Consider the following 26,399-nt stretch of genomic DNA (forward strand, 5'->3'; position numbering starts at 1 on the left):
GCAACACTGTGTCCCTGAGAAGGTGAAAGATGAGGAAAGCTGAGAAGAAATTCCAAAGTTCCAGGACATCCCTGTGTACCAGAGATGCCGGTCCGCCTGGATTGTCCCAGGCTCTGGGGCCAACAGAGAAGCAGCATCGGTTCCTTCGGATACAGCCCTCGGATACAGCAGCACTGTGGCCGTCTTGGTGATGGATTTGCTTCCCTGAGTATCTCAAAAGGCCCCTTCATCTGGCCCCTTGAGGCCAAGAGCATTCCACAGGATGCCAGGGGGACACAGCTGCGAGGAGTCCCTCAGAGTTCTTGGGGCGATTGAGTGGCTAGCTCTCTTGGCTCCTGGAATTTTGGGAGAACCTTTAAATAATACATTTATTTCTGTTACTTGAATATAAAAATGAAGTGAAGTTTGCCTCCAACAGCCTGTGACCGAATGAAGACAGTAAGCCCTGTCCTGAGTGGTCAGCGTGCACAGCCACTGCGCGGCCCCTCTCCGCATCCAGCGCGATGGCTGAGAAGGGGCGGGATGGGCCGAAGGTCAACAGGAATATCTTCCCACTAGAGGCGGTCCAGGCACTCCGTGAAATCTGATACTGTCCCCTGCTGGCGGTGATGGCTGGGTCACAGGGGGCTGCCTGTTCTGGACTAGTCTCCAGTGAGGGTGGGGAAACAAGAATTCCTGACATGGCCTTCCAGACCATCCTTGGGCTCCGCCTCCTCCATCCGTGATGGACACTTCCGTGTCGGGGAACCCCTCCTGGGGCCCAAACGGCTGTCTTCAGGTGATTTCCAGCCGGGGGTTTGGGAAGAGCTGACAGCTCTCCTGATTTCTGAGGACCGTGGGAGAGCAGTGACACACACATGTAAACACACACATGCACACACACGTGTGTATTCACAGAGGCAGCAGACAGTGGAGGTGGCAGTAACGATGGTGTCTGGTGGCCTTTAGCCCAGAGGAGGTTGCAAATGGCTCCGTCCCTTTGGCCAGAGTCTTCACGGAGGACTCTGTGAGATGGCGCAGGACAGCTGCTTACGATTTCCGGAAGCGCATCTCCCTCTGAGGACGAAAAGAGAGAACAGAGTGAACCTGGGCTGGGTGTGCACAGGTTGGGATGCGGGCTCAGAGCCTAAAATTCAGCCCAGCTGCCACCGGGCACTGTCCCTCAGAGAAGAGGGGCAGCCAAGGGGACAAGATGGAAGCGGTTTCTGAGAGACCCGCCACCCTGGATTTGCAGAGCAGCTTTCCCCACCCCTACCCGAGTTCTCTCTGCCTGGGTGGAGAAGGGAAGGGCCGGGACAGCTACAGGAAGGATGGGGGTCCAGGGGAGGCAGGGGCTGGACTGGGTCAGCAGAGGTGGTGGGGTAGACCTCCCCTTCCCACTGCCCAGTTTCCTGGGAGACCAACCTCCTGCCAAGGAGGGGAGGCCTCCCCAACTCCATGTGTGAATTCACAACTGGCCATTGCTGGGGAGAGGAGAGGGATCCTGGGGCCCGGCCCCCAGCCTGGTCCCCACCCCTTTCCAACCCTCTGAGCTCTGTTTTGCAGGAGGAAAAGGAGGGGAAGAAGTCCAGGCAGCTGGGGTTGGCCAACATTTGACACCTGTCCTGTCCTGTCCTGGCAACTTCTGAACACACCCAACAGCAGAGGGGTGCGGAGACCTGGCCAAGACCCTGGGGAAAGGCCAGGCCTGCTTCCAGGCACCCCACTTTGGGGGATCCCCGCCTGCTGGGAACATGCCTCCAGCAGGGCTCTCACCTCCATCTTGCTGTATATCCAGGGGAGCACTTCCGTCACCTTGGTGTACACGCCAGGTTTGTTCCTCTGACCGCAGCCCGTGCCCCAGCTGGTGACTCCTGCCAGGTACCAGCGGCCGTTCTGCTCGCAGACCAGAGGACCCCCGCTGTCTCCCTGCGAGGGAGCACGCCCATCAGCAGGGTGGGAAAGGTGGCCCTTGAGCAGGAAACAGTGGGCCCCCGACTCTCCCTCCGACTACAGCACCCCAACATTCCTCCCTTCCCTCTGGGTCCCAGGACTGAGCCCCACGCAGAAGCAAGCCCACCTGGCAGGAGTCTCTGCCTCCTCGCAGGTCCCCCGCACACATCATCCTCGGGGTAAGGTAGCTGTCGTAGACCAAGTAGTCATTGCACTTCTTGAAATCAATGAGGTTGACCTGCACCTCCCGGAGAAAAGGAGAAGTCCTCTCTTCAGCGCGGTGGGGTGGAGGAGAGAGAGGGTGGGAAGGGAGTGAGACTCCGGGCGGCTTTGAGGCCTTCCAGCTGCCCACTCCAGGCCCCAGACTGGCAACCTCCCAGGCATGGAGGGCACCATGCCCATGGTGGGTCACCGAGGACACAGAGGAGGTTACACCACCAGCCTCACACCAGACACAAATCACTACACAGAACAGAGACACGCATGCAGAGACAAACCCACAAGGCTGCCTGACACGCACACAATGCTTTTCTGCATTCAAAACAGAAAAGATAGAAGGGAAAACCCGAAAGAACTTTTCAGTCAACACAATAGATCACTTCATTTGCTTTTGGTAATGATGTGCTTTAAGGAGAGCAGGTGTGATGAACCCACTTACAGAAGGAGAAATTTAGGGCTGAAGAAGGACTTGCCCACAGTCACAGGTGGCACTAGTGGTAAAGAACCCACCTGACCATGCAGGAGGCATAAGAGACGCAGGTTTGATCCCTGGGTTGGGAAGATCCCCTGGAGGAGTGCATGGCTACCCACTCCAGTATTCTTGCCTAGAGAATCCCATGGACAGAGGAGCCTGGTGGGCTACAGTCCATAGGGTTGCAGAGAGTCAGACACAACTGAAGCGACTGAGCAGGCATGCACAGTCACCCTGCTAGTCAGTTAGAGAGCTAAGGTCAGAACAAGGCTGCTCCCAGCCAGTCACTCGATCTCATGAGCAAGGTCTTGACACCTGCCAGTCTCATGAGTCTCATGGCAAGGCCAGCTGACTGCTGTGCTTTCCTGCCCAGGATCCACAATCCGACAGAACTGACACCAGACAAGGCCGCCCAGTCATCACAATGAAGTGAGGGAAGACCAAACCACTTTCTAACCTTGTTTCAGCCCAGACGAAAACAAGGTAGGTCACATCGCAAAAGGACCAAAGGGCCCCCTCTTCCAGCCAGAATGAGCGGCTGCTGCTTCTTCATTTCTTCACCAACTATAGCTTTAGGCTCAGTCTATGGACTCTTTCTAGATGAAGTTAGTAAGATATCTGTGGAGTGCTCTCCCAAGATCACAGGTGAGAGGCTTTGCACCAAGGCCACAGACATAGAGCCCAGAACCAAGGCCACCTCCAAAACTGATTAAGTCCCATTGTAACCATTGCCAAAAGCCCCCCTGATCATCACCAGCAGGCTTCCGGACCCCAAATTAGGCAAAAATGCCCAGCCCGGTGCTCACCCCATAGCACACTTGCATGCATGCTACCACTTCAGTCATGCCCAACTCTTTGCAACCCTATGGACTCTAGCCCACCAGGCTCCTCTGTCCATGCAAGAATTCCCAGCAAGAATACTGGAGTGGGTTGCCGTGCCCTCCTCCAGGGGATGTTCCCAACCCAGGGATTGAACCTGTGTGTGCTGCATTGCCAGAAGACTCTTTACCACTGAACCACCAGGGAAGCCCGGCTTTGATGTATATGTAGGTGTATATATACACACATTCATATCCAGGCCCATGAATCTATATACCCAAATCCTCATCTAGGTAGACCCTCATCTCAATACCCCTACAGATCACCGCATATACAGAAGCACATGTATAGTTTTTCTGATAAGCAACCTGAGGTGACCTCTAAAAATGGTTCACTATTCACTTGATCCAGAAGATGCCACAAAATTGTGCAAACCGAGAGGTTCAAATCTTCATGTTCACTCTAAGAACACTAACAAAACTGCCCAGGCCATTAAGGGTATGCATATCTGAAAAGCCACCAAGTATCTGAAGGGTGTCACTTTGAAGAAGCAGTGTGTTCCATTCCGTTGTCACAATAATGGAGCTGATACGTGTGCTCAGGTCAAACAGTGGGGCTGGAAAAGATCAGTCGGCCAAGAAGAGTGCTGAGTTTTTACAGTACGTGCTCAAAAATACAGAGAGTAATGATGAACTTAAGGGCTTAGATACAGATTCTCTGGTCATTGAGCACACCCAAGTGAGCAAAGCCCTCAAGATGGAGCACAGGACTTACAGAGCTCATGGTCGAATCAACCCATACATGAGCTCTCCCTGCCACGTGGAGATGATCCTTACTAAAAAAGCGCAGATTTTCCTAAACCAGAAGAGGAGGTTGCACAGAAGAAAAAGATACCCCAGAAGATACTGAAGAAACAAAAATGGCCTGAAAATAAATGCCACAAAAAAATACAAGTAAAAGAAAAAAAAAAAAGAAACACATGTATACAGTCAAATATACACACACACACAGAGTCTAGCATCTGCCTCTCACCATCTGTCTCCTTGGTCTTGCCAAAGCCTGTGATCCAGCAGATCTCATTGAGGCCGAAGGTCTGTCCGTGCATGGGGAGGCAGGCAGGGTGGACATGAGCTGCGACAAGACCTCAAGACATCAGTGAAGGGAAGAGGCTGGAGGTTTTGGAGGGGTGTGAGGAGGGACAGGAGTACCAACATCCTAGGACATCCTCCTTCCCCATAGAGTGCTCCTGAATCTTTCAAGGCCTTCAATTGACCAGGCAAGAAATTCAATCACTTTATCTTGACCCTCCAGTCATCAGAATACTCTCAGAGTACCCCAGACATTCTGATTTTTCAGTGGTGCCATGTGGACATATGCATGTGCCTTGGAGCTTCCCTGTGCCAAGCTGATACTGGGTGGCTGAGGGTGTCTCCACTCCAAGAGTGGCTGTCCTCACTGAGTATCTTCCACACCTGTCCCCCAGAGCAAGGAGCAGTGCCGGCTAAATGCCTGGTATTATTGCCATGATGTCTCAGTGGTGGGTCCTGCTTGGTCTGGAGAGGGCACCCCTGGTTGGCCAGGGCCCGAGGCTCTCCCTCCAGGGTGAGACAACCTCACCAAGTGCGAAGAGCAAATCCCTAGAGGCACAGCCCACTAAACTGCTGCTCATTCGCTCCCACACTCAGAATCGTATAGAAGGTGCTATTGTGCATCAGTTCATAAGTTCCCTATGAGGACTAATGTTCCCCTGTGGACTAGAGAACTGACCAGTTTGCAAGTGGAAAAGAGTTAATAGAAAGGATATTTGCTGTTGTTGTTTAGTTGCTTAGTCTGACTCTTTTGCGACCATGTGGACTGTAGCCCGCCAGGGTCCTCTGTCCAAGTGATTGCCCAAACAAGAATACTGGAGTGGGTTGCCATTTCCTTCTCTAGGGGATTTTCCCGACCCAGGGATCAAACCTAAGTCCCCTGCATTACAGGTAGATTCTTTACCCCTGAGCCACTGGGGAAGCCCTAGAGAGGATATTCGCAGTGTTATGTGTGCTGCAGCTTCCTGTACCTAGAATTGTGCCTGATACATATAAAGTGCTCCTAGGAAGAAAGGAAGAGAAGGAGGGAAGAAGGAAGGGAGGGAGGGGGGTAGAGAGGGAGGGAGGGGGGATAAATGTAAAATTTTTTTCCTATAAACTGGGAGTCTAACACATTTATCTGCTAGAGTGTAGACAAAAAGTAAATGAAGGCATGACACCAATTACTAACCAAAACCATGAAATATGACTTAAAATAGTCTATGCCTCTGAAAGCATTCCCCCTCAGATCAGGAACAAGACAAGGGTGTCCACTTTCCCCACTATTATTCAACATAGTTCTGGAAGTCCTAGCTATAGCAATCAGAGAAGGAAAAGAAATAAAAGGAACCCAGATCAAAAATAAAAAGTAAATCTCTCACTGTTTGCAGATGACATGATACTGTACATAGAAAACTCTAAAGATAGTATCAGAAAATTACTAGAGCTAATCAGTGAATTTAGCAAAGTTGCAGGATACAAAATCAATACACAGAAATCACTTGCATTTCTGTATACTAACAATGAAAAATCAGAAAGAGAAATTAATGAGTCCGCCCCATTCACCATTGCAAAGAGAATTAAATATCTAGGAATAAACTTACCTAAGAAGATGAAAGAACTGTACACATAAAATTACAAGACACTAATGAAAGAAATCAAAGATGACATAAACAGATGGAGAGATATACCATGTTCCTGGGTAGGAAGAATCAATATTGTGAAAATGACTATACTACCGAATGCAAGCTACAGATTCAATGCAATCCCTATCAAATTACCAATGACATTTTTCACAGAACTAGAAAAAAAAATTCACAATTCAAATGGAAACACAAAAGACCCTGAATAGCCAAAGCAGTCTTGAGAAAGAAGAGAAAGAAAGAAGAATGGAGCTGGAGGAATCAAACTTCCTGACTTCAGATTATACTACAAAGCTACAGTCATCAAGACAGTATGGAACTGGCACAAAAACAGAAATATAGACCAATGGAACAAGATAGGAAGCCCATAAATAAACCCATGCACCTATGGGAACCTTATTTTTTATAAAGGAGGCAAGACTATACAATGGGGCAAAGACAGCCTCTTCAATAAATGGTGCTGGGAAAACTGGACAGCTACATGTAAAAGAATGAAATTAGAACACTTCCTAATACCATATACAAAAATAAACTCAAAGTGGATTAAAGACCTAAATGTAAGACCAGAAACTATAAAACTCTTAAAGGAAAACATAGGCAGAGCACTCAATGACATAAATCAAAGCAAGATCCTCTATGACCCACCTCCTAGAGTAATAAAAAGAAAAATAAACAAGTGGGACCTGATTAACTTAAAAGCTTTTGCACAGCAAAGGAAACTATAAGCAAGGTGAAAAGACAACCCTCAGAATGGGAGAAAATAATAGCAAATGAAACAACTGACAAAGGGTTAATTTCCAAAATATACAAGCAGCTCATACAACTAAACGCCAGAAAAACAAAGTGGGAAAAAAACCTAAACAGACATTTCTCCAAAGAAAAAATACAGATGGGTAACAAACACAGGAAAAGATGCTCAACATCACTCATTATTAGAGAAATGCAAATCAAAACTACAATGAGATACCACCTCACACTGGTCAGAATGGCCATCACCAAAAAGTCTACAAATAGTAAATGCTGGAGAGGGTGTGGAGAAAAGGGAATGCTCTTGCACTGTTGGTGGGAATGTAAATTGATACAGCCACTATGGAAGACAGTATGGAGATTCCTTAAAAAACTAGGAATAAAACCACCATATGAGCCAACAATTCCACTCCTAGACATATACCCTGAGGAAACCAAAATTGAAAAAGACACATGTATCCCATTGTTCATTGCAGCACTATTTACAATAGCTAGAACATGGAAGCAACCTAGATGACCATCAACAGACGAATGGATAAAGAAGTTGTGGTACATACACACAATAGAATATTACTCAGCCATAAAAAGGAATGCCTTTGAGTCAGTTCTGATGAGGTGGATGAACCTAGAACCTATTATACAGAATGAAGTGAGTCAGAAAGAGAAAGAGAAATATCATGTTCTAACACATATATACGGAATCTAGAAAAATGGTACTCAAGAATTTACTTACAGGGCAGCAATGGAGAAACAGACATAGAGAATAGACTTATGGACATGGGGAGAGGGAAGGAGAGGGTGAGATGCATGGAGAGAGTAACATGGAAACTTACTACCATATATAAAATAGATAGCCAACAGGGATTTGCTGTATGGCTCGGGAAACTCAAACAGGGGCTCTGTAACAACCTAGAGGGGTGGGATGGGGAGGGAGATGGAAGGGAAGTTCAAAAGAAAGGGGATATATGTATACCTATAGCTGATTCACGTTGAGGTTTGACAGAAAACAACAAAATTCTGTAAAGCAATTATCCTTCAATAAAAAAATAAATTAATTAAAAAAATAAACAAGAACCTACTGTGTCACACAAAAAAATTAGTCTATACCTATTTTTGAAACATACAGCCTTAAAAACATGTAACACTAGTATATATCTACTTGAGTTTTTTAAGGGGTAATTAAATTTATCAGTGAATTTTCACAAGCTTTCTCAGCTAGTACAGTGACTTCAAAGTGCTCAGCCTACCAGGCAGTTTAAGAAAATCTGCTCTGATTTCTAAACCAAAAATCAGGGCACATGGTCTGACCACAGGACTTCATAAACCCTGCTGCTGCCGCCGCTGCTGCTGCTGCTGCTAAGTTGCTTCATTCGTGTCCCACTCTGTGCGACCCCATGGACTGCAGCCTACCAGGCTCCTCGGTCCATGGGATTTTCCAGGCAAGAGTACTGGGGTGGGATGCCATTGCCTTCTCCGACATAAACCCTAGCTGTGATTTATGATGCTACAAAGATGCTTCTTGACCAGAAGTGGGGAGCAGGGAGGGGTGGCTATCAGAGTCTAGGGAGGGACTGCTGTAGTCTGAAAAGCACATGTAATGCTATAATAACTTAAATATCATTTTACAAGTTATTTAATTGGATTTGGAATACCAGATAATATTAATAGGGGTTTGGGTTGATGGCAAGCGAGGTCCGGACTGTTAGCCAAATGGAGTCTGTGTTTGACAAGGTTGGGAAGGCCTATTTTGGTCCTGCAGAATGCCTACCCCCTTTTTTGTGTGCATAAGGGGCAAGGCACGGGCAGTAGGGAACCCCTCCGCTCACAGAGAGGGCTCGCAGCGTGGGCGTGGCTGGAGGTGGGCGTGGCTCTGGGTTGGCCCCACCCAACCGAATCTTGCGTTGGGGATTGGACTCCTCCTCCCCACACCACTCTGATGAGCTAACTGCTCTGACTCAGGACCAACCCCGCCTCCGCAATTAATGTGCCAGGAAAGGCCAGCTCACAGGCCCAGAGCGCCAGAAAGGCTGGACTAACCAGGAAGCCCTCCAAGGCTTCTGAAAGTCTGTCTAGCCTGCCAAGACTGATTAGGTGCTCACATCTGTGCAATCGTGCCCCTCTCCCCCGGTGGCCCCTGACATCACATCACTAGCTTCTAAGCGGCTGTTTGTGCGTGCCATCAGTCTTGTTCTCTTTGCTGGGGAGCTGCAGAGCCGTTAGGTAGTAGATACACTGTATTTGATACGTGAACAAATGGGCAGATGAAGTAATGAATGAAAACTGATCTCCTCCTGAGAATTTCGGTAGCATTTCCTTTCTGTAGCCCCATTTAGTTCTCAAGGTCTCAGCTCCAACCTTGCAGCAGTTGGCTGTTTGGTTGCATAGGTATGTTGCTTGTGTTCGCAACTTCGGTGTTGGCAATTTGCCAGTACAGAGCAGGGTGGGAAGAACGTTGCCTGCGAGGCAGACCCACCTGGACCCAGTCCTGAAGCTGCTCCTTATTACTTCATGGCCTCAGGGAATTATCTTTCTCTAAAGGTCTTCTCCTCAAAGGGAAAATGAAGCTAATAATAGTACCTGCTTCACAGGATCTGGTAGTGAAGACTATATGAAATTGTAGATGTAAAACACTTGCCAAGGTGTCTGGCCTCTGTCAGGTGCTGGCTGTACCAGTGAAACAATTCGATTTGTTTATCTTAATGAAGCCCAGAACCTAAACCCTGGCTCTGTCACCAACTTGCAATAGAAGAGGAGTCATTGGGGCAAGTTTATTTCCAATCTCCGGGTCTCAGTTCCCCCAATTATAAGATAGAGTTCCACCGAATGATCTCGAAGACTGACATCTGCCATGCTGAAGCTCTGGACCCTGGGATGGGTTTGTGGATGCTACTAAGTGCAAAGGTTCGGCGCCGAGGGGTGCTGGCTGAGCAGGGGGCTCACTCACCGGACAGGGTCAGGGGCTTGGAGAGCCGCATGAGGGCGATGTCATAGTCGTCCTGGTCATCTGAATAGTTGCTGTTGATGATAATCTGGGCGATGGAGGCTGACTCAGGCAGGTGGTGCAGGTCATTGGTGCCCACGTACACCTTCCAGCCCTCCAGGATCTTCTCCCGAGTACTGCCAAAGCCAGAGAGAGCATGGGCCAGTTACCATCTGGCAGAGGTCTTGGCAACATCTGCTGCACACAAGGAGCTTCAACCAGAGCACCAGCTTGGAGGCAGGAGGATGGATGAAATGACCTCTGGAGGGGGCACTCTATCTTAGCCCAGGGGTCTAGAACAATCCTCTACTTTCAAAAAGCTGCTCTGAACTGGTGGTTCTGTATCTTACAATAGAAAATGAGGGCTTCCTTGGTGGCTCAGTGGTAAAGCCACCAATGCAGGAGACACAGGTTCAATCCCTGGTCCGGGAAGATCCCACATGCTGAGGAACAATTAAGCCCATGTGCCATATCTGTTGAGCCTGTGCTTTAGAGCCTGGGAACCACAACTCCACGCACCACAATTATTGAAGCCCCAACATTGCTCCTCAACAAGAGAAGCCACCTCAATGAGAAGCCCATGCATCGCAACTAGAGAGTAGCCCCGACTTGTGGAAACTAGAGAAAGCCCACATGCAGCAATGAAGACCCAGCAGAGCCATAAATGAATAAATAGATAAAATTTTAAAAATAGAAAATGGGAGGAGATGAGTAAGACTTCTGGGACCACTGGCCCCACTGTCTCCTCTGGATGCCACCAAGGATCCAATGAAGTGGACGGGACACATCTCAGTGGTAGTATTCTCAGCAGAAATGGGGCTTTAGACAAGACAAAGTGACCCACTAAAGACTCACTGCTGGGGAAGCCGGTGCCCTTGAGGCCTCATCTCCCAGCCCTTTCCTGTCCACCAACTCGAAGGACAAGCCTGGCTAGTGACTGTTGAAAGCTGACTGCACTGCCCTGCCCACAGCCCCAGTCCCTCAGTTCCTGGGACAGCATTCCCGATGTCTCCAGCTCCTCTCCTGTAACGTCCAGGTTATGAAAGCAGCCACAAGCCCCAAACCTCTTTATTTCACCCTGTTCTTTAGGGCAGGCTCCCAATTCCTCCCGTCTACCTTCCCCTCTCTCTCCCCTGAAGCCAGCAATGGTATTTTCTCACTCTGCACTGGCTTAGGATAAGTAACCCCAACTCACACTCCCAGGACCGAATCATGGTCCTCACCACACATGTGCCTCCCAGTCCTCTGGGCCAGGCTTACAACCAAAGTCCTCCTCCACAGAGAGAAGTCAGTCTGCCCTCAGCCCTTCCTGGCGTCCAGACCCTCAGCGGCGTCGCATCACCGCGCCCTCGGGCACTTACATAAAGAAACAGTGGGCGGCGGTGAGAATCCACTGGGCATCGATCAGCGTGCCCCCACAAATGTGGGTATGGGAGAACTGCAGGCTAACTTGCCATGGCCACTTGCTTTCTGGGGCCAGCGCCCCTCCCACGATCCGCCCAGTCATGGCCCTCAGTCCACAATCTGGAGAGAAGCAGAAGAGATGAACTATGAAGTCTGCTTTTCTTAGAGCTGCTATCATGCTCCTAGGCCCAGAGAAGCTCACGCATGAGGGCACCACCCACCCACGGAGTCCGCTTTGCCCACTTAATCTGATTCGGCACAGCTATTTCCCGCCAACACAGAGCTCCCACATGGTAGGTTGGCTTTCGGGATCATCCAGTAGAAAGTCTGATCCTAGGAAATCCTCTTTCCTCCCACTCATTTATTGTTCCAATAATTCAACAAATGCTTCCTAAGTACCCCCTGCTTTGGGTGATGTGCCAGACGTTAGGGTCACAATGGTGAACCTGAGGGCTGCTGTCAAGAGCTTTGGAAAGCAGACCAAGTCTAACACAACCCTGAATTGATGAGCAATGTGATTTGGATCATTTCAGAATGAAGAAGAAAAGTCCTTCCCATGATGCACAAGTAGTTGGTGCTCACGTGGTTTCTCAGGGGATCATTTAGTGCTGTTGGGGGCCCTGTGCCCCAGGGGAACATTTCCAAACATGTTCCAGAGTGAGTCATCCCCTGAAATCATGCACAGAGTTTCCCTTCTCCTTTGAAGGAGGTGAGAGTGTAGAGCCAGCGGTGGTCTGAGGGGACTCTGTCCATAGCACTGTGCCCACTTGCTCAGGGGGGCACCCCACTGGTCATCATGAGAACACAGCACCTCGTGGACTGGTTAACGGTTTGGGCCCTGTGGACAGACCCAAGATTCAATACCAGCTCTCCACCTACCATGAGCTCTGACATGCTCTCTCAATCCTCTGCCCTCTGCCCAGAATCCAGGACACTTGAATGGTGAGGTTGCTGGGCCGAGCAGAGTCAGAAGGGGAAATGCTGCCCTGAGAGTGTCTATCCAGATGACTCACAGGCACTCTGGCCCTGAAACAGGCCTGCTGCTCAAGTCCCTCTTCCTGGCTCTGATCCCCAGGGTTGACCCTCTTCCTAACAGGGACTACATCCCTCTGTCCCCTGACTCCCACCCCACACAGGTCACAATCCAGGAGGAAGAGCATCTTCTTACGGGAACACTGTAGAGCAACATACTGCTGGGAAGGGCAATCAGACCTGCAGGAGGAGATACAAAAGTTGAGAAAAGGGCACATTAGCCACCGCCTCCAGGAAGCCTTCCATGATTGGCTCCTGCTAAGTTCTATCCTATCCCCTTTGCACAAGAAGATGGAGATTCTGACCTTTCTCCCTCCCAGTAGGACAGACCCTTCCCGTGCTTTCTCTAGAGACAGGGATGGCTTAGATCAAACCAGCCCCACCCTTCTCCCCACCTCCCAGTTTTTCTGTGGCAGGCTGCATATACGAGCTAGGTCATGTCTTCTGAACTCATGAGTTCACTGTCTCAGCATTTTCTGCAGCTAAACATGTGGCCCAACTCTCCTCTGACACTTGCTCAATGCTCTACCAGCAATGCAGCACGTGAACCACCCAGCACAAAGCAGGAATCCAGGAGGCAGCTCATTTGCCTTCCTTCCCTCCCCACGCCTTTTTCTCTCACAGCCTGGTTTCTTCTCTCCTCTCCCCAGGGTAAACACTGCTAGCTGGTGGAGCAACACCCCCCCAGCCCCCTCCACCCAGTGGCATCCGGACGAGAGCAGCTGCAGTGCAGAGTGACAGATGGCGAGGCCCGGGGGGGAGAGAGGGCGATGCTCCCCAGATGGGCCTCCCTGCCCCTGACTCCCTGCATCTGGCACTCCCCCTCCCCACTGCCACCCCAGTGATGCTTCTCCCTCTCCACCCCGAGCGCCCTCCCTGCAGTGGCTTTCAGTCCCAACATCAGGCTGATCAGTGGCCCCAAGGTTTATTTACTGTCTTTGGCAACCAGGTAAATTCTTTGGGCGCCCCTGACTTCGAGGTGCTCTGTGCACCAAGTTTTAATGACTTCCAAGTCAGGAGGCAGTTAGTGAACAAGAGCTGTTTCTGAGATGCTCTGGACATTCACGAAAGACTCCTGGAGGCAGCAGACAGCCATGCCCACCCCACGTACCTGTAGGTGCTCTGCTGGATGGTGGAGTTAAATTCGGAGACTGAGAAACTGCTGTCAACATTCCTATTGTCCACTTTGGTTGTCCAGTAAGCACTGCAAGGGAGGAGAGGGGAGATGAATGAACCACATTGAGAAAGCACCCACTCCTGGTCCCCGGGCCTGCATGAGAGTCCCAGCCTGCCCTGCTGCAGGGGCCAGAGGCAGTTAAAATCCAATGATCTCAGACCCCACCCACATATTCCACTACTCCCCCTACTAGCCTTACACTCTAGCCTAGTCGTTTTGAAAATATGGTCCCATCTCTGGGGACAATGTTAGCACTGCCTGAGAATTTGTTACAAATGCAAATCTGGGGGCCCTGTCTCAGACCTGCTGAATCAACAGTTCTGGTTCTCAGTTTTAATAGGCTCTCCAGGTGATCCCGCTGCACTCTGGAGTTTGAGAAACACGGACTGAGCCCTTTCCTATCCGGACTGTGATCCATGGACCCACAGCAGCAGCATCCCCACCCCACGCCCCACGCCCGCCCCCGACCTGCTGAGCCATGCTCTTCATTTTAATGATCTCTATGTTATGGGTTTGCACATTAAAGCCTTAGAACCGTTTGGCTCCTTAGACCAGAGTGTGCCTAAGAACCACCCTGGGGTGTTGTTAAGGGTTTGAAATCCTAATTCCAGAGATTTTGATTTCAGGGTGCATTTTAACAAGCACCCCAGGTGATTCTGCTCTGCGTGATCCATGGACTGCTATCTGTGTGGCACTTTGGTGCGTTTCTAGGACATGGGACACCCGTACATGCAAGCTTCCCTTTGTGGGCGCCCTTCCTCCATTGCTCTGCTGACCTCCAAATGCAGTCAGGCACCCTCTCTGCTGTGTGTACATAATGCTTTCCACGTATTCTTTCCATTACACATCACACAGCGCTGTGATTATTGGTTAAAGCCTCTCTTGCCCACACCATACCAGAGATTGTCCAACAATAGGGATCTTGTCTGGGTGTCTGGCACATAATAAAAACTCAATGAATATTCTTTGCATAAATGACGCTATCTATGGAAGTCCAAGGGAAGTTCACATTTGCATAAGGTCACACAACTCAATGATAAACCATGTCTGTCATCTTCCAACTAGATCACCCAGGTCGTCTTTCACAGATGGGAACTCTGAGATGGGGGCAGAGAACTGGTTTTCAGTCCTAGCCCCCAAGCCCTAGTTTTCCAGCTGCTTCTTCTACAGAGAACCCACAGTGAGATCCTTAATAAACCGTTTCCCCAGAACTTCACACACATTAGTGAACCCCTCAAACTACTTGGCTTGAAACCCAGACCAAGAGGGAGTATGGAGGTGACTATGTGGCCAGAAATGGAGGGCTCCTTCAAGCTGGAAGGTCATGGTAAACCCCATTCCCTACTCCCCCTACTGGTACCAGCTTCCTGTTTCAGATCTTTAGAGCCAAAGATGCCAAGGACTTTACCTGGCCACATCTGCCCATCTCACTCTTCATTTGATGAGTCCTAGCTCAAGCTGCAGCTGCTCAGAGTCCAGTGAAGGGTTTGCCCAGCCTGAGCTGCTAGTTATCAGATGTGAGAAGACAAGACCTGCCCAAATGCACACCCACCTCACAAGGCCACCGCGACCATTGAATGTGCTCGTGGGCATGAGGGTGCTTTGATGCAAAGAACCGTATAGGAGTGCTATCCTGCTGCATATCTGCAAATAACTACTTTGGCCTCCTGTAAACAGCTTGCCCCCAGACCTGGGCTCCCCAGGCTACTGTTCCTTTGAATAACTCGAGGGCACTATGAGCTCGTGACCTCAGCCCTGGTCCCCAAGAGTCTTCTTGGTATGAGTGACCCTCAATGAGCCTGAGATGCCCGTGTGAAAAGTCTGAGACATCCCTGAAGCGGGGACTGGTGGGGAAGGTGTACCTCTCGAAACCCAGCTGCTGGCAGGTCTTCTGCGAATAGGAGTCATTCCAGCTGTCACTGCAGACGGGAAGCCACTGATGGGAGGATCCAGAGTAGACTTTAAGCAGAGACTTGTCCCAGTCAAACCTCACTGCCGGTCAAGAAAAGGGCAAGGTGGGTCCTCAACACCAGGAGGCTCCAAGTTCTTGAGGAATGAACCGAGTGAGGCTCTGAGATGCTCCTTCCCCAGGCTTCTTGCTGAGGCCTTGCAAACATCTGGGATCTTGGCCGGGGACAGGATAGCCATCAGCCAGTGCTCAGAGCCCAAGATGCTCGGTGAGGGCAGAGCCAAGGCAAGGGGTTGGAGCAGAGCAGAGAGCTCTCTGTCCAACAGGACCCAGGAGCCTTTGCTGGGAGAAGGGGTGAGCACTGCCAGGAGGCATCACCCCAAGAGGGCAGTGACGTGCCCAAATAAGAGTGTGACAAGGGGAACCTTGATCCAACTGAGTGCTCACTAGACCTGCGCAGTCACAGATGGATGTGGTCATGGGCAAGGACACACGTATGCACACGGGTGGAAGGGGCAGGTTATGTACCCACAGACACCCACATCAATGCTGTACATAGACGACGCTTGTAAAAACACCACTTAAAGAGGTCTTTGTCTCATCTGCGGTTTCATTTACAAACTGACCTTCATGAAACCACAGATGTGGCAGGTCAGAGGTTACCTGCTGGGCAAAGAGAAGGGGTACATGGACAGGGCTTTGGACCCCACACTTGTCTCCAGCTGCAGAGCAGCTCTGCTTTGCTGGGAGCTGTCAGATTTTATTTGAGAAGCACTTATCTTGTCCAATCCACACATTTTGCAAATTAAGAAACTGAAGCCCAGAGAAGGTAAGTGATTCGCCCAAGTCACACTCAAAGCCAGGTTCCAGAACCCAGTCTATTATGACTAGAACCCAGATCCTCTAGGTCTCTGTCCATCACCTCCCATTTGAGCTGAAACCCAGTTTGCAGCCCCAGAGTGCACGCACGAACACACGCACACATCCAACCTCCTTACCACAGCCCAGCTCATCACTCTTCAGCTTACAGTCCTCGACTCCATCACAGCGCACAGCGTAACTAGGACAGCTCTCTCTTGGCTCTTTGTAATTGACCTCTGTGTGGCCCCGCCAGAAGTAAACTGAAAAAAAAAAAAAAGACATGAAGCAGAAGCTGGGTCATTGCTAGCCCCAGAGAGACATGACACAATGCAGCCCAAGGCCCTGGGGGTTCTGAGACACCGACCTGCAATCCCTCTTGGGCTCTGGGGTTCTCGTCCCCCATCTGTATGGAGAGAAAGGCTGCTCAGGAATGCTCTGGAATGTTCCAGAAAGCTCCTGCAAGCAGGACAGCACCAGGCAAACTCAAAAGCAGCCACTCAGAGAGAGAGAGAGTAAGGGAGGGAGGTATGGAGATGGATAGTACTCCAGAAGCTCTCCTGCCCTACGTGCTGCCCAGAGTGTTCAGAGAAATCCTCCTTTTCAGTATCCCGGAGGCCCCTTCTCAGACCCCATCCAGCATCCCCACCATCTCTATGCGCTGCAGGTCGAGGCACACACATCTGCAGCCACTGCCTGTCCCATCTTCTCAGAAGTTGTCCTTCCAGCCTCAAAAGCTCCTAGATTTTCTTCCACCTCCCTCTTCTCTAAGCAAGAGCTATCCCCTAGGCTCAGTTCTTGCCCCACTGCTTGTCTCAAGGCCTTTAACTGTCTTCCCAGGGACTTCCCTGGTGGTCCAGCGCTTGGGAATCCACCTGCCAATGCAGGGACACAGGTTCGATCCCTGGTCCAGGAAGATCCCACCTGCCTCAGGGTAACTAAGCCTGCGAGCCACAACTACTGAGCCTGCACACCCTAGAGCCCGTGCTCCAGACCAAGAGAAGCCACGGCAATGAGACGCCTGTGTACCGCAGCCAAAGAGAGTAGCCCGCCGCTTGTCACAACTAGAGAAAGCCCACACACGGAAATGAAGACCCAGTGCAGCCAAAAATAAATAAAAAAGTGTCTTCCCACTCAGCAAGCAACTCTAGGTGGCTGATTCCCGAATGCACAAGTTGGGTTGAAAAGCCGACAGCTTTACAAACCATATGTGAGCATCAGCTCCGCAACTTCCTAAGAGCTCTTTCCATACTGGGAGTTGTCATGCCTCCTGCCTGGAAACTCCTCACCTTGGATGCCTGAGGAAGCCCAGGGTCTGACCCCTTACCCTGCCTCTTGTCTGCAACCTGTTTCTCAGCCCTGACCCCCGCCTCTGTCGCTGGCCCCACTGTGCTGTCACGCCAGCTGGAGGTCACCCTGTGTGACTGCTCCTCCCTGGTTCAGACACCAGTCCCCCTAACCTGCTGGACTTCCCCTCCTCCTGTGCTCTGGTCTTTCTACCCATGCTCACCCCGGACACGGAGGCTCCTGGGATCGCCTTGATGTGTAGCAGAGAGCTCTCAGGAGGCGGGGGCTCTAGTCCTGACCACATTGCCGAGCTGCTCAGTGACCACCTCCCCGGGAAGTCCAGAGGTCAGGGGACTTCAGGAAATGCTGTGAAATCATGTTGAGAGCCCCCCTGCCCAGCTTGCCCTCTCACCTCCCCCAGGATTATTTCCTGCTGCTCTCTGTGCACTGCCAGGGTCCTCCCCTGGAGCGTGTGCCCTGTGTGGGGAAGGGAGGGAACAGGGTCGAGCATCCTGGTGGGAGGTTCACATGGAGGCCACGAGGCAGGCTCTGTGCTGACACCTTCATGGGCATTGTCAGGCAGGTGGGGAAACTGAGGCTCAGGAAGTTCATTAACTTAAGTGGCTGAGCCGGGATGCTGCAGCAGGTCTATCTGGTCCTAAAGCTGTACTTGTAACCAGCTACTTCTTTCCCGTGATTCTCTTCCTCAAACAGCCCTGCCAGCTGGGTGTTTCCCTGCAGTCACCCAGCCCGCCCTTCACCGCACTGTGCAGCCTCTGTAACAGAATCCTCACCCCTCCGCCTGGCACTTCAAGCTCTCTACAATGTGGCCCAGCCGTGCCCAACCCAAGGACAGCCTGCAGGTCCCCAGATGAGTATTCACCCTGGTGAATCGGGTCCCTCCCCATGCCAACTTGCTCATTTGCCCCCACACACACTTCCTGCAGCTGCTCATCCCGCTTAGATGTCTTGCCCAGGAGATCCTCCCCTCCCTGCCATCTTCCGGGGCCTCATCTGGCCCCCAGCCTTCAGGAGCTGTCCCCTGCCTCCATACCCACACAGCTGTCCTCTCTTCCTGATGGTAATACTCAAATCCACTTGGCCTTAATAATTTCCATCTCTGTCCCCCAGGGGACTGTACTCGCCCCGAGGACTGGGGGGTACAGTGGGTACTCCCCTTTGCTTCCCGCTAAGGTTTGCCACTGTGCTGGGCTTAGAGCAGACACCCCCGCAGGGAGCCCTGGCACAGGTCCTGAGTGTCTTTTCCAGAAGAGGGTGTGGATTTCAGGGAGATTGGACCCCTGAACACTTGATCTCATTGACCAAAAATGCCCAAGGGGCCTTTACCTCATCAAAGTTTTAAATGCTTGTTTTTTAAATAACTCACATTTTTAGAGTGGGATTTTGTGTCAGGCACTGTGCCATTAGCTCATTTATTCCTCATAACCCAGTGAAATCTTCAGGATATTTTACTAAGCACATGTTAACTTGAATGAATGAATGGATTTAATCCCATTTGAAGACATAGAAACTGAGCTCAGACTGGTGAACTACTACAGAAGGGACCCACTCCCAGTTCCTCTGACTTCCCACCCTCTCAACCCACCCACCTCCAAGGGGCCTGGAGGTGCCAGGGTTCAAGGCCACTTGTAGGAGGGTCCCTCTGTGGACACAGCAGCCAGTGTGTGTTCCCCACTCTTGTCTCCCTGCTGAGTGCATGCATCCCCCAACCCCTCTCCACCCTGCGAGGACCAGGGGCCAGCCTTGCTCCTTCTGTTAAACTCACATAGGATGATGAGCGACACCACGAGGGCGATGAGAAGGAGGACACATCCGATGAGCAGCAGCCGCTTCTGGCCCTCCTGCCAGGTGAACTTGGGCAAGGTGATACCTAGGAGCAGGCCAGCAGCAGGGGAGGGTGAGACTGTGAGAGGGGAGTCCGGCAGAGAAGAGACGGGGTAGGGAAAGAAGGCTGGTCCAGGAGGACCCAGTTGGGCCCTCTCCACCCAGCATATGGTACATCCCTGCCTGATACCAAGTTCCCTTTTACTTAGCATCTATTATGGGCCCGTTAGGCATTTGTGTGTGGTATCTTATTTAATTCTGACAGCAACTGTGTGAACTGGGCATTATTATACTCATTTTATAGATGGGGAAGCTGAGGTTCAAGGAAGTTAAATGACTTGCTCAGGGTTACTTGGTTAGTGAGTGTCAGAACAGGGATTCAAATGAAATGTGTTTGATGCCAAAGGTCTCTACACCAAAGTGCCTCATTGACTCTTCAGAGGGCAAGATGAGCCCCAGATCTGAGATCCTTCTCCAGGCCTGTTTGTACTGGGGCAGACTGAACTCGAGGGCAAGAGGAGGGCAAAGTTGGGATGGGGGCAAAAGGGCTGCTTCATTAAGGGCAGAGCCAGTCCCTGAGGTCCATTTGGCATATCCCCGTATGGGCTGAATCATAATGGCCAGCTTGGGAAGTTGTGGGTGGGGAGTGCCTGCCTGATCAGAATCTTTCCCTTTGTTCCTCCACCCACAGATAGGCCCTTGATCATCGCTGTACTCCCATGTTGACCCCAGCTTCCCTGGCAGACCCTCCAGGGCAGCTGTAGGAAAGAGGCCTGGTTTCTAACCAGGAGCTCGGGTTCTCAAAATCTGCACCTTGACCCAGTATGTGCAGCCTCCAAAGTCATACCTGCTTTGTTGGTCCTGATTTCTTATGCTTTACCACATTCACCCCAATTTCCCACTGTCTTGGGTTTGTGTGTCATGGTTCCTTTCTGCCCCCACCTCCCAGGTCCCCCACTGCCCATCCAGACCATTCCCCCTCCTTCCCAGACATTGTCATCCAAGAACAGAGGAGAAGCAGAGAGGGCCCAACTTGGAGATTCACCCGCACCACACCCGCTCCGCCTTTGGGTGGCTTCCCTGTCCCTCTTGCCTTCTCTGCAGGAGTCCCCTTACCTGGGCTCTCCCTGGCGGCCCTGGCGGCTGGTGTGGGCCCGGCAGGAGATGCATGGACAGGGACAGTCCCCACTGGTGTGGCTTTGACAAGGTACACTCGAGTTGGAGATGATGTCGTGAGTGGTGACATGGTAGACGAGGACCTGCCAGACGATGACCTGGAAAGTGATGCCCGGGCTGCGGGTGCTCGGCCCGGGGATGCCCGGGGTGGAGGTGTCCTTGCCGGGGAGGCATTCTGAAAGCAGATCGAAGGCTGTCCCTCAGGCTGCTCCTCTATTAACTCATCCAGCAGTCAGCCCTGCTGACCCAGGAGACAGAGGTCCTGGGGCAGGTGTCTAAGAGGTGAGCAGAGCCCCCAAACAGGGAAGAGAGTGTCTGAGGATGGAATGAAAGCTCAGAGCCTGCTGTCCCCAACTCCCTGTGGTCTCTCCCCTTACAGAGAGGTGGGGAGAGAGCACTGGGCCATCTGCCTAGAGCATGGGGCATCTGCTTTGGCTGTATGTGTCTGTGCTGTGCTGTGCTAAGTCACTTCAGTCCAACTCTGTGTGATCCTATGGACTGTAGCCCGCCAGGCTGCTCTGTCCATGGGATTCTCCAGACAAGAATACTGAAGTGAGTTGCCATGCCCTCCTCCAGGGGCGACATGTGTCTAGGGACCCTCAAAAAAGAGGCTGCTGGACCAGACCTCACTCTGAGCTAGGAGTTACCACCCTTTCTTTCCCCTTCACTCCCCGGCACCCCATCCTTAGATTATAAAACATCGTTCTTACTTTGAGCTGTCATCAAAAAGTGTGAGAAGCACTGCTTAAGAAAAGCCCTGACCTGCCTTGTTCTCCCCTTTTCTCAGTAACAAGGGAACTCGTGCGCACTCACACACACAAACACACATACACACACACAACAATACAACAGGAGAGGTAGAATGCAGGGGAAGAAGGTGACCAAGGTCCTTAACCTTATTCAGCTATAGGAGAAGTGATTCATTCATTTAGATTTAGCACTTTAATCTGTAGTTTCAGAGGACTTAACACGCTTTACATGTATTTACTCACTCGATCTTGAGAAACAACCCTATGAGGAGAGAACTCTGATTATCCCTATTGTGCAGCCAGGGAAACAGAAGCAGAGAGATTGATAAAACTTGATCAAACTCTCATGTGTTTGAGAGCCAGAGCCAGGATGTGAGCCCAGAAAGTTGGGCTCTGAAGGTCATGTTCAACCAGGAGGCTTTGCAGCCTCTCTCAGGAGGGAGGTGAGCATTAAAGCAGCTGCGGCCAGAGCAGGTGATCCACGAACACCAGCGCTGTTCCTCCGTGGAGAGCCTAAGACTTTGGGTGCACTCAGTTTGGGACTGGGAGTTGGTGAGCAGCCAGGACTGATGGAAAGTCTTCGAGCAGCCTCTGGTGGCAGCCACGCCCTGGTCTGTAGAACGCCCAGGCCCTATCACCAGATTAGGCCTCCTCTCTCCTCTCCCTGGCCCCTTACAGAGGTCTCTGCCTTCCCTCGCACCACCTCTGCCTTCTAAGCCCGTGTAGGAGTCCCCAGCACAGCAGGCGGAGCTGGGGGCTAGCCTGGCCTAGGGGGTCACGTCTGCCTCTCATTCTCATTTTTGCTGAACGTTGACTGAACACCAAGGAGGGCAATGGGGGAGCAGCAGGAAGTGGGGGAGCTGGGACCTGTGCTCAGGGTCCCTGCGCTGGGGGTACAGTCAGCAGGGCTGTGAGGAGGGGATGGGCTCTGGACCTCAGGCACCTCCTTTTCATCTTTCACCTACCACTGTGCTTAAATGCATTTGACATTATTAGTAAGCAGCCCGGTTACTAAAAAGTTCTGCTTATTAGAACATCAGACTCAAGTCAACACTATCAAGCCTACCAGACAGGGTTAGTTTTTTTTAAACTCCATCTTCTAAGAGTCAGAGGTAACGGATTTAGTTACTTCTTTGTTTTTCTGGAGGCTGTGAGATGAATCCAAGAAGGAATGTCACGTCCCTGACTGTACTCAGCTTGCCAGGGGCAGGGACCAGGAGCGACTATCCCAGGAGTCACTAGTCACTGGGGTTCACTGACAGATGTGGGTAAATACACATGGTCCAGATGCCCCAGCCAGTAGAGCAGCGACACACGCGTGTGTGTTTAGGGACGTGAAGAGCACCTGCAGCAGCTGCTGACCCAGGTGAACCAGAGTTCAAATTTCCCTCCTACCCCCGTTATCTAGAAGCTAGAGCTCCACAGAACAAAGACAGGTTATGCCCCCGGAAGCCTCAAGGACAACAGGACAGGAGTCGGAGCAGGGAGAGGAGGGGAGAATGTGTGTAAATGCACAAGCCTCTGTTCGCAGCACTGGCTTTGGTGTCAGGCAGACCTGGGCCCCAGTCCTAGGTCTCACCCGAGGTGTGACTTTGGACAAGTCCCCCAACTTTCCTTTTTCTTAATTTGTAGAATAGGTCTAATCATCCTGAGGATTCAATGAGATAAGGAAATCTCTGGCCTGTGTCCAGCAGGAAATGGTCATTCCTCGCCCCCTTTGCACTGGCGCACCCAGCACCCACCATGCTGAGATTTAACAGCCCTGGGGCATGACCAGAGGGCTACAAGGTGGGGTGAGCTCATCTTTGGAGAAAGAGGGAACTGGACAAAGACCAGACCAAGGTCCTACCATGAGAGGGACAAGCTCAGGCTGGGCAGGGTCCCGTCCTTCCTTCCCACCAGTCACCCAAGCCTCAGCACCTGCTCGGGACCTTGGCATGGCGGCATCCCCACTGACCTACCAGGCCTCCGTCTGTGATGCTCATAATATGAGTTTATCCCCACCTCAGGGGAAATTCCCATAACTCAAGACAATAATATGATAATAGCTCCCAGTGAGTGGTACTTTAAGGTTTACAATAAACCTGCGTATCTGTGGCCTCCTGGGGTCCTCGCTCCATCCCTGGGAGGTTGACACATTTAGAAGCCCATTTTGTAGATGAGGAATCCAAGGCCCAGAGCACAGATTGCCCAGAACCCCATAGTCCGGAACTGCCACAAACCTGCGTGCATCTGAGTCCCCCGCCTCCTTGAGTCATCAGCCGGAGGCTCCTGGCACATCTTCTCTCTGAACCCTGTGCATGGGCTGCTTGTTCTGCATCTGTGACGTGGCCTGAGAATCGGGCCTGGGGCCTTGCAGGGCTGGGAGCACCAGAGGGGATCTGGGGGTGCAGCCAGGGGTTTCTACAGGGATCTCGACCTTGTGGAACTTTCCGGTGGGAAACAGTGTTGGTCCCAGTGGTCTGTCAGGATCTTGGGTGGAACCTGGTAGTCAGGAGCCCTCCAGTACTCTTGAAGCCAGATGGTAATTCTGGGAAAGTGACTTAACTTCTGTACATCTTGGTTTCCTCATCTGTACAGTGAGCTGGTCACCCTGCCTCATAGCATTGCAATGATGGGTGATGAATGTAGAGTAAGCGCTTGGTGACCATCACGCTTAGTGATGGCAGGTGGGTAGGTGTCTGTCTGTCTGTTAAAGATATTGGGCTTCAGATGGAAAAATCTGTGTTCAAATATGACGACATCCATGCCTAACTGGCTCGGGCAGGTGAGTTAACCCTTCAGAATCTGTCTCCCCACGTGCAAAATGGGACTGATCTTGTCTCCTTCCCCCAGATAAGAAGGAATCAACATGACAGAGCCCGGTTTATAAATGCTCATCACTGTAACAAATTTAACAGCCCATCAGACGTCTTACTTGATCCCATTTCAACCTCATAACAGCTTTCGTGGTTGGTATTATTAACTCCATTTTACAGATTTCAAAACTGAGCTTCAACGTGGTTGAGAATATGCCCAAATTCACATTTCAGTTAATTGATGGGCTTGGATTCTCACCAGGCCCCCTCAGAGCAAGTAGAATCTGGCCCCAGAATATCAATAAGGCCCACAGTAACTTCCTGCTTTTCTTCAGGGTTTACAATTTGCAAAGAGCTTTTATACCCTTTATTCCATTTTTAACAAGGCTCTTAGTTAACAAGCTGGACAGAAATTTTTATCTCCAGTTTATACATGAGGAAACTGGGGTTCAGAGGGACTCAAGAGCATGCCTAAAACCTCTAAAAGCATTAGTGGTCTTGGGATTTGATCACAAGCTTCTGATCCTGTTACCCCATCATGATGGGCAGGGGCTGCATAAGAGAGAAAGGGCTGAGAGGCCTGCAGTGGCGAAGGCCCAGAGGAAGATGGGGGTGCGTAGACCTGGGGGAGGCTGGAGGGAACAGGGGCCAGGGAGGCAGAGCAGCAGGCTGAGAGCAGCCATGGCAGGCAGGGTCCCTGTCCCCGATGCTGGCTTCACTCACAGGTAAGTCCCAACTTGCCCACCCTAGGCCTTGACCAGCAGGAAGCAGAGATGAGCTGAGCCCTGGGGTCCTGGCAGGAGACCTACCTGGGTCCCTCTTCTCTGAGTCTAGAGGGAGGTGGGACCTGTAAGATGGAACCAACCCCAGGGGCTCGGTGCCCAAGGAGCCATGTGGAAGGGTGAGTCGTCTCCAGTCAGACTCTTTCAAACTGTTGACTCTGGGCCTTGGTGGCCCAGCACAAAGACTTCCCAGGGTTGGGAGGTGGGAGCTGGGGGTGGAGGAGAAGCTGGGGGAAGGGGAGAAAGAGTGATACCCCAGCAGGGGCTGGAGGCCCCAGGGGCACAAGCGCTCTAATGTCGGATAGGGTAGGAGGCAGGCGGAGAATTTCTGAGCCCGCGGACCAGGGACCTCCAGGTGCCAGACAGAGCGGCCCATGTGGGGAGCCACCCAAGTGTGTCCCCCTAGCAGGGACAGAGGATGAAAGTGCGACCCCAAGACCAGAGGAACACAGCGTCAGAGACAGGCCGTTGACTCCGTCTTCCTGACTCCAGACATCACAGGACATGCTAGGTATTCTCATTTTCTGGGACCCCCAGAACAGGAGGTTCCATGGCCGCTGACTGCCTGACACTCCACCTTCCCGGAAGTCCTTCCTGATGTCTAGCCTACTAGAGCAGTAACTCATTTCCTTTCCTCAATTCTTGGAGAGCAGTTGCTGAGGTTCCAGCATCCCTCCTGGAGGCCTGACCTCACCCTCAGGGCAGATCGGGGAGGAGACTTCCTGTCCCCGGTCCTGGACACAAGGTGCAGAGCCCGGGCCTGAACCGGCCTGACTCCTGGCCTTGGCCCGTGAGCAGCAGACCCAGGACTGGAACTTAGAGGACCAAGGCCCAGGCTCTCTACAACCTACCTGCGGACCAGAGGCTCCTCTGCCTTCCCTGGGAGGGAGGGGGACAGGGCAGAGCTGAAGCCTGGGTGACTCAGGGCCGTTTCCCTGGCTTAGCATTGCCAATCCTAAGGCATTTCTTCCTATCTAACCCTATCCACCCCTGGCATGGTTTCTGGGTTTACCCCCTCAGTAAATAGAGCTATGAACCCTCACCATCTTATGGACCAGGCCTACATCCCAGGTGGCCACTGATGCCAACTGTCTGTGTCTCTGCAGCTCCCAGGGACCCCTACTCAAAACTCATCCAGTCCCCTCAAGATGTTCTGGGGCAGGAGGAGGGAGGCAGGGCCGGGGTCCGCAGGAAGGCAGCGGGGATGGGCCAGGGAGAGGGCTGACAAGAGCAGGCCCAGCCCTGGGCCCTGGGGCTCTTTCCAAGCACTTTCCTGGCCAGGAGTTGCTGAGGATTATTATGCCCATTTTACAGACAAGAAAGTAGAGGCCCTAATTATTTGTATGCTTTGCTCAAAGTTGCTCAGGTACGTCTTGTCTAATTGCAGAACAGGGACTAAAACTAGAGACCTGCCCTCTGTACCAACTGCGTCCGGGGTAGAGTCACCATGGCTCCTGGGTCAGGGTTAGGGTTTCCTGCCGCAGCTCTGCCCTGGCCCCTTAC

At 51.6% G+C, this 26,399-nt stretch overlaps 1 protein-coding gene across 1 annotated transcript; it reads right to left on the reverse strand.

The window, feature by feature from the left end:
* Positions 1-1,029: 1,029 nt before the first annotated feature.
* TMPRSS13 (transmembrane serine protease 13) lies at positions 1,030-23,255 on the reverse strand. Its single transcript, XM_055548193.1, has 13 exons — positions 23,166-23,255; positions 20,508-20,742; positions 19,333-19,437; positions 16,400-16,522; positions 15,355-15,484; positions 13,427-13,519; positions 12,452-12,495; positions 11,241-11,403; positions 9,844-10,016; positions 4,475-4,573; positions 2,060-2,202; positions 1,756-1,908; positions 1,030-1,056 (listed from the first exon to the last, which is right to left on the reverse strand). The coding sequence occupies exons 1-13, from the start codon at positions 23,253-23,255 to the stop codon at positions 1,030-1,032; spliced, it is 1,578 nt and encodes a 525-aa protein (XP_055404168.1).
* Between the last annotated feature and the right edge of the window lie 3,144 nt (positions 23,256-26,399).

Source organism: Bubalus kerabau, chromosome 15 (assembly GCF_029407905.1).
Source record: "Bubalus kerabau isolate K-KA32 ecotype Philippines breed swamp buffalo chromosome 15, PCC_UOA_SB_1v2, whole genome shotgun sequence".
Taxonomy (NCBI): Eukaryota; Metazoa; Chordata; class Mammalia; order Artiodactyla; family Bovidae; genus Bubalus; species Bubalus kerabau.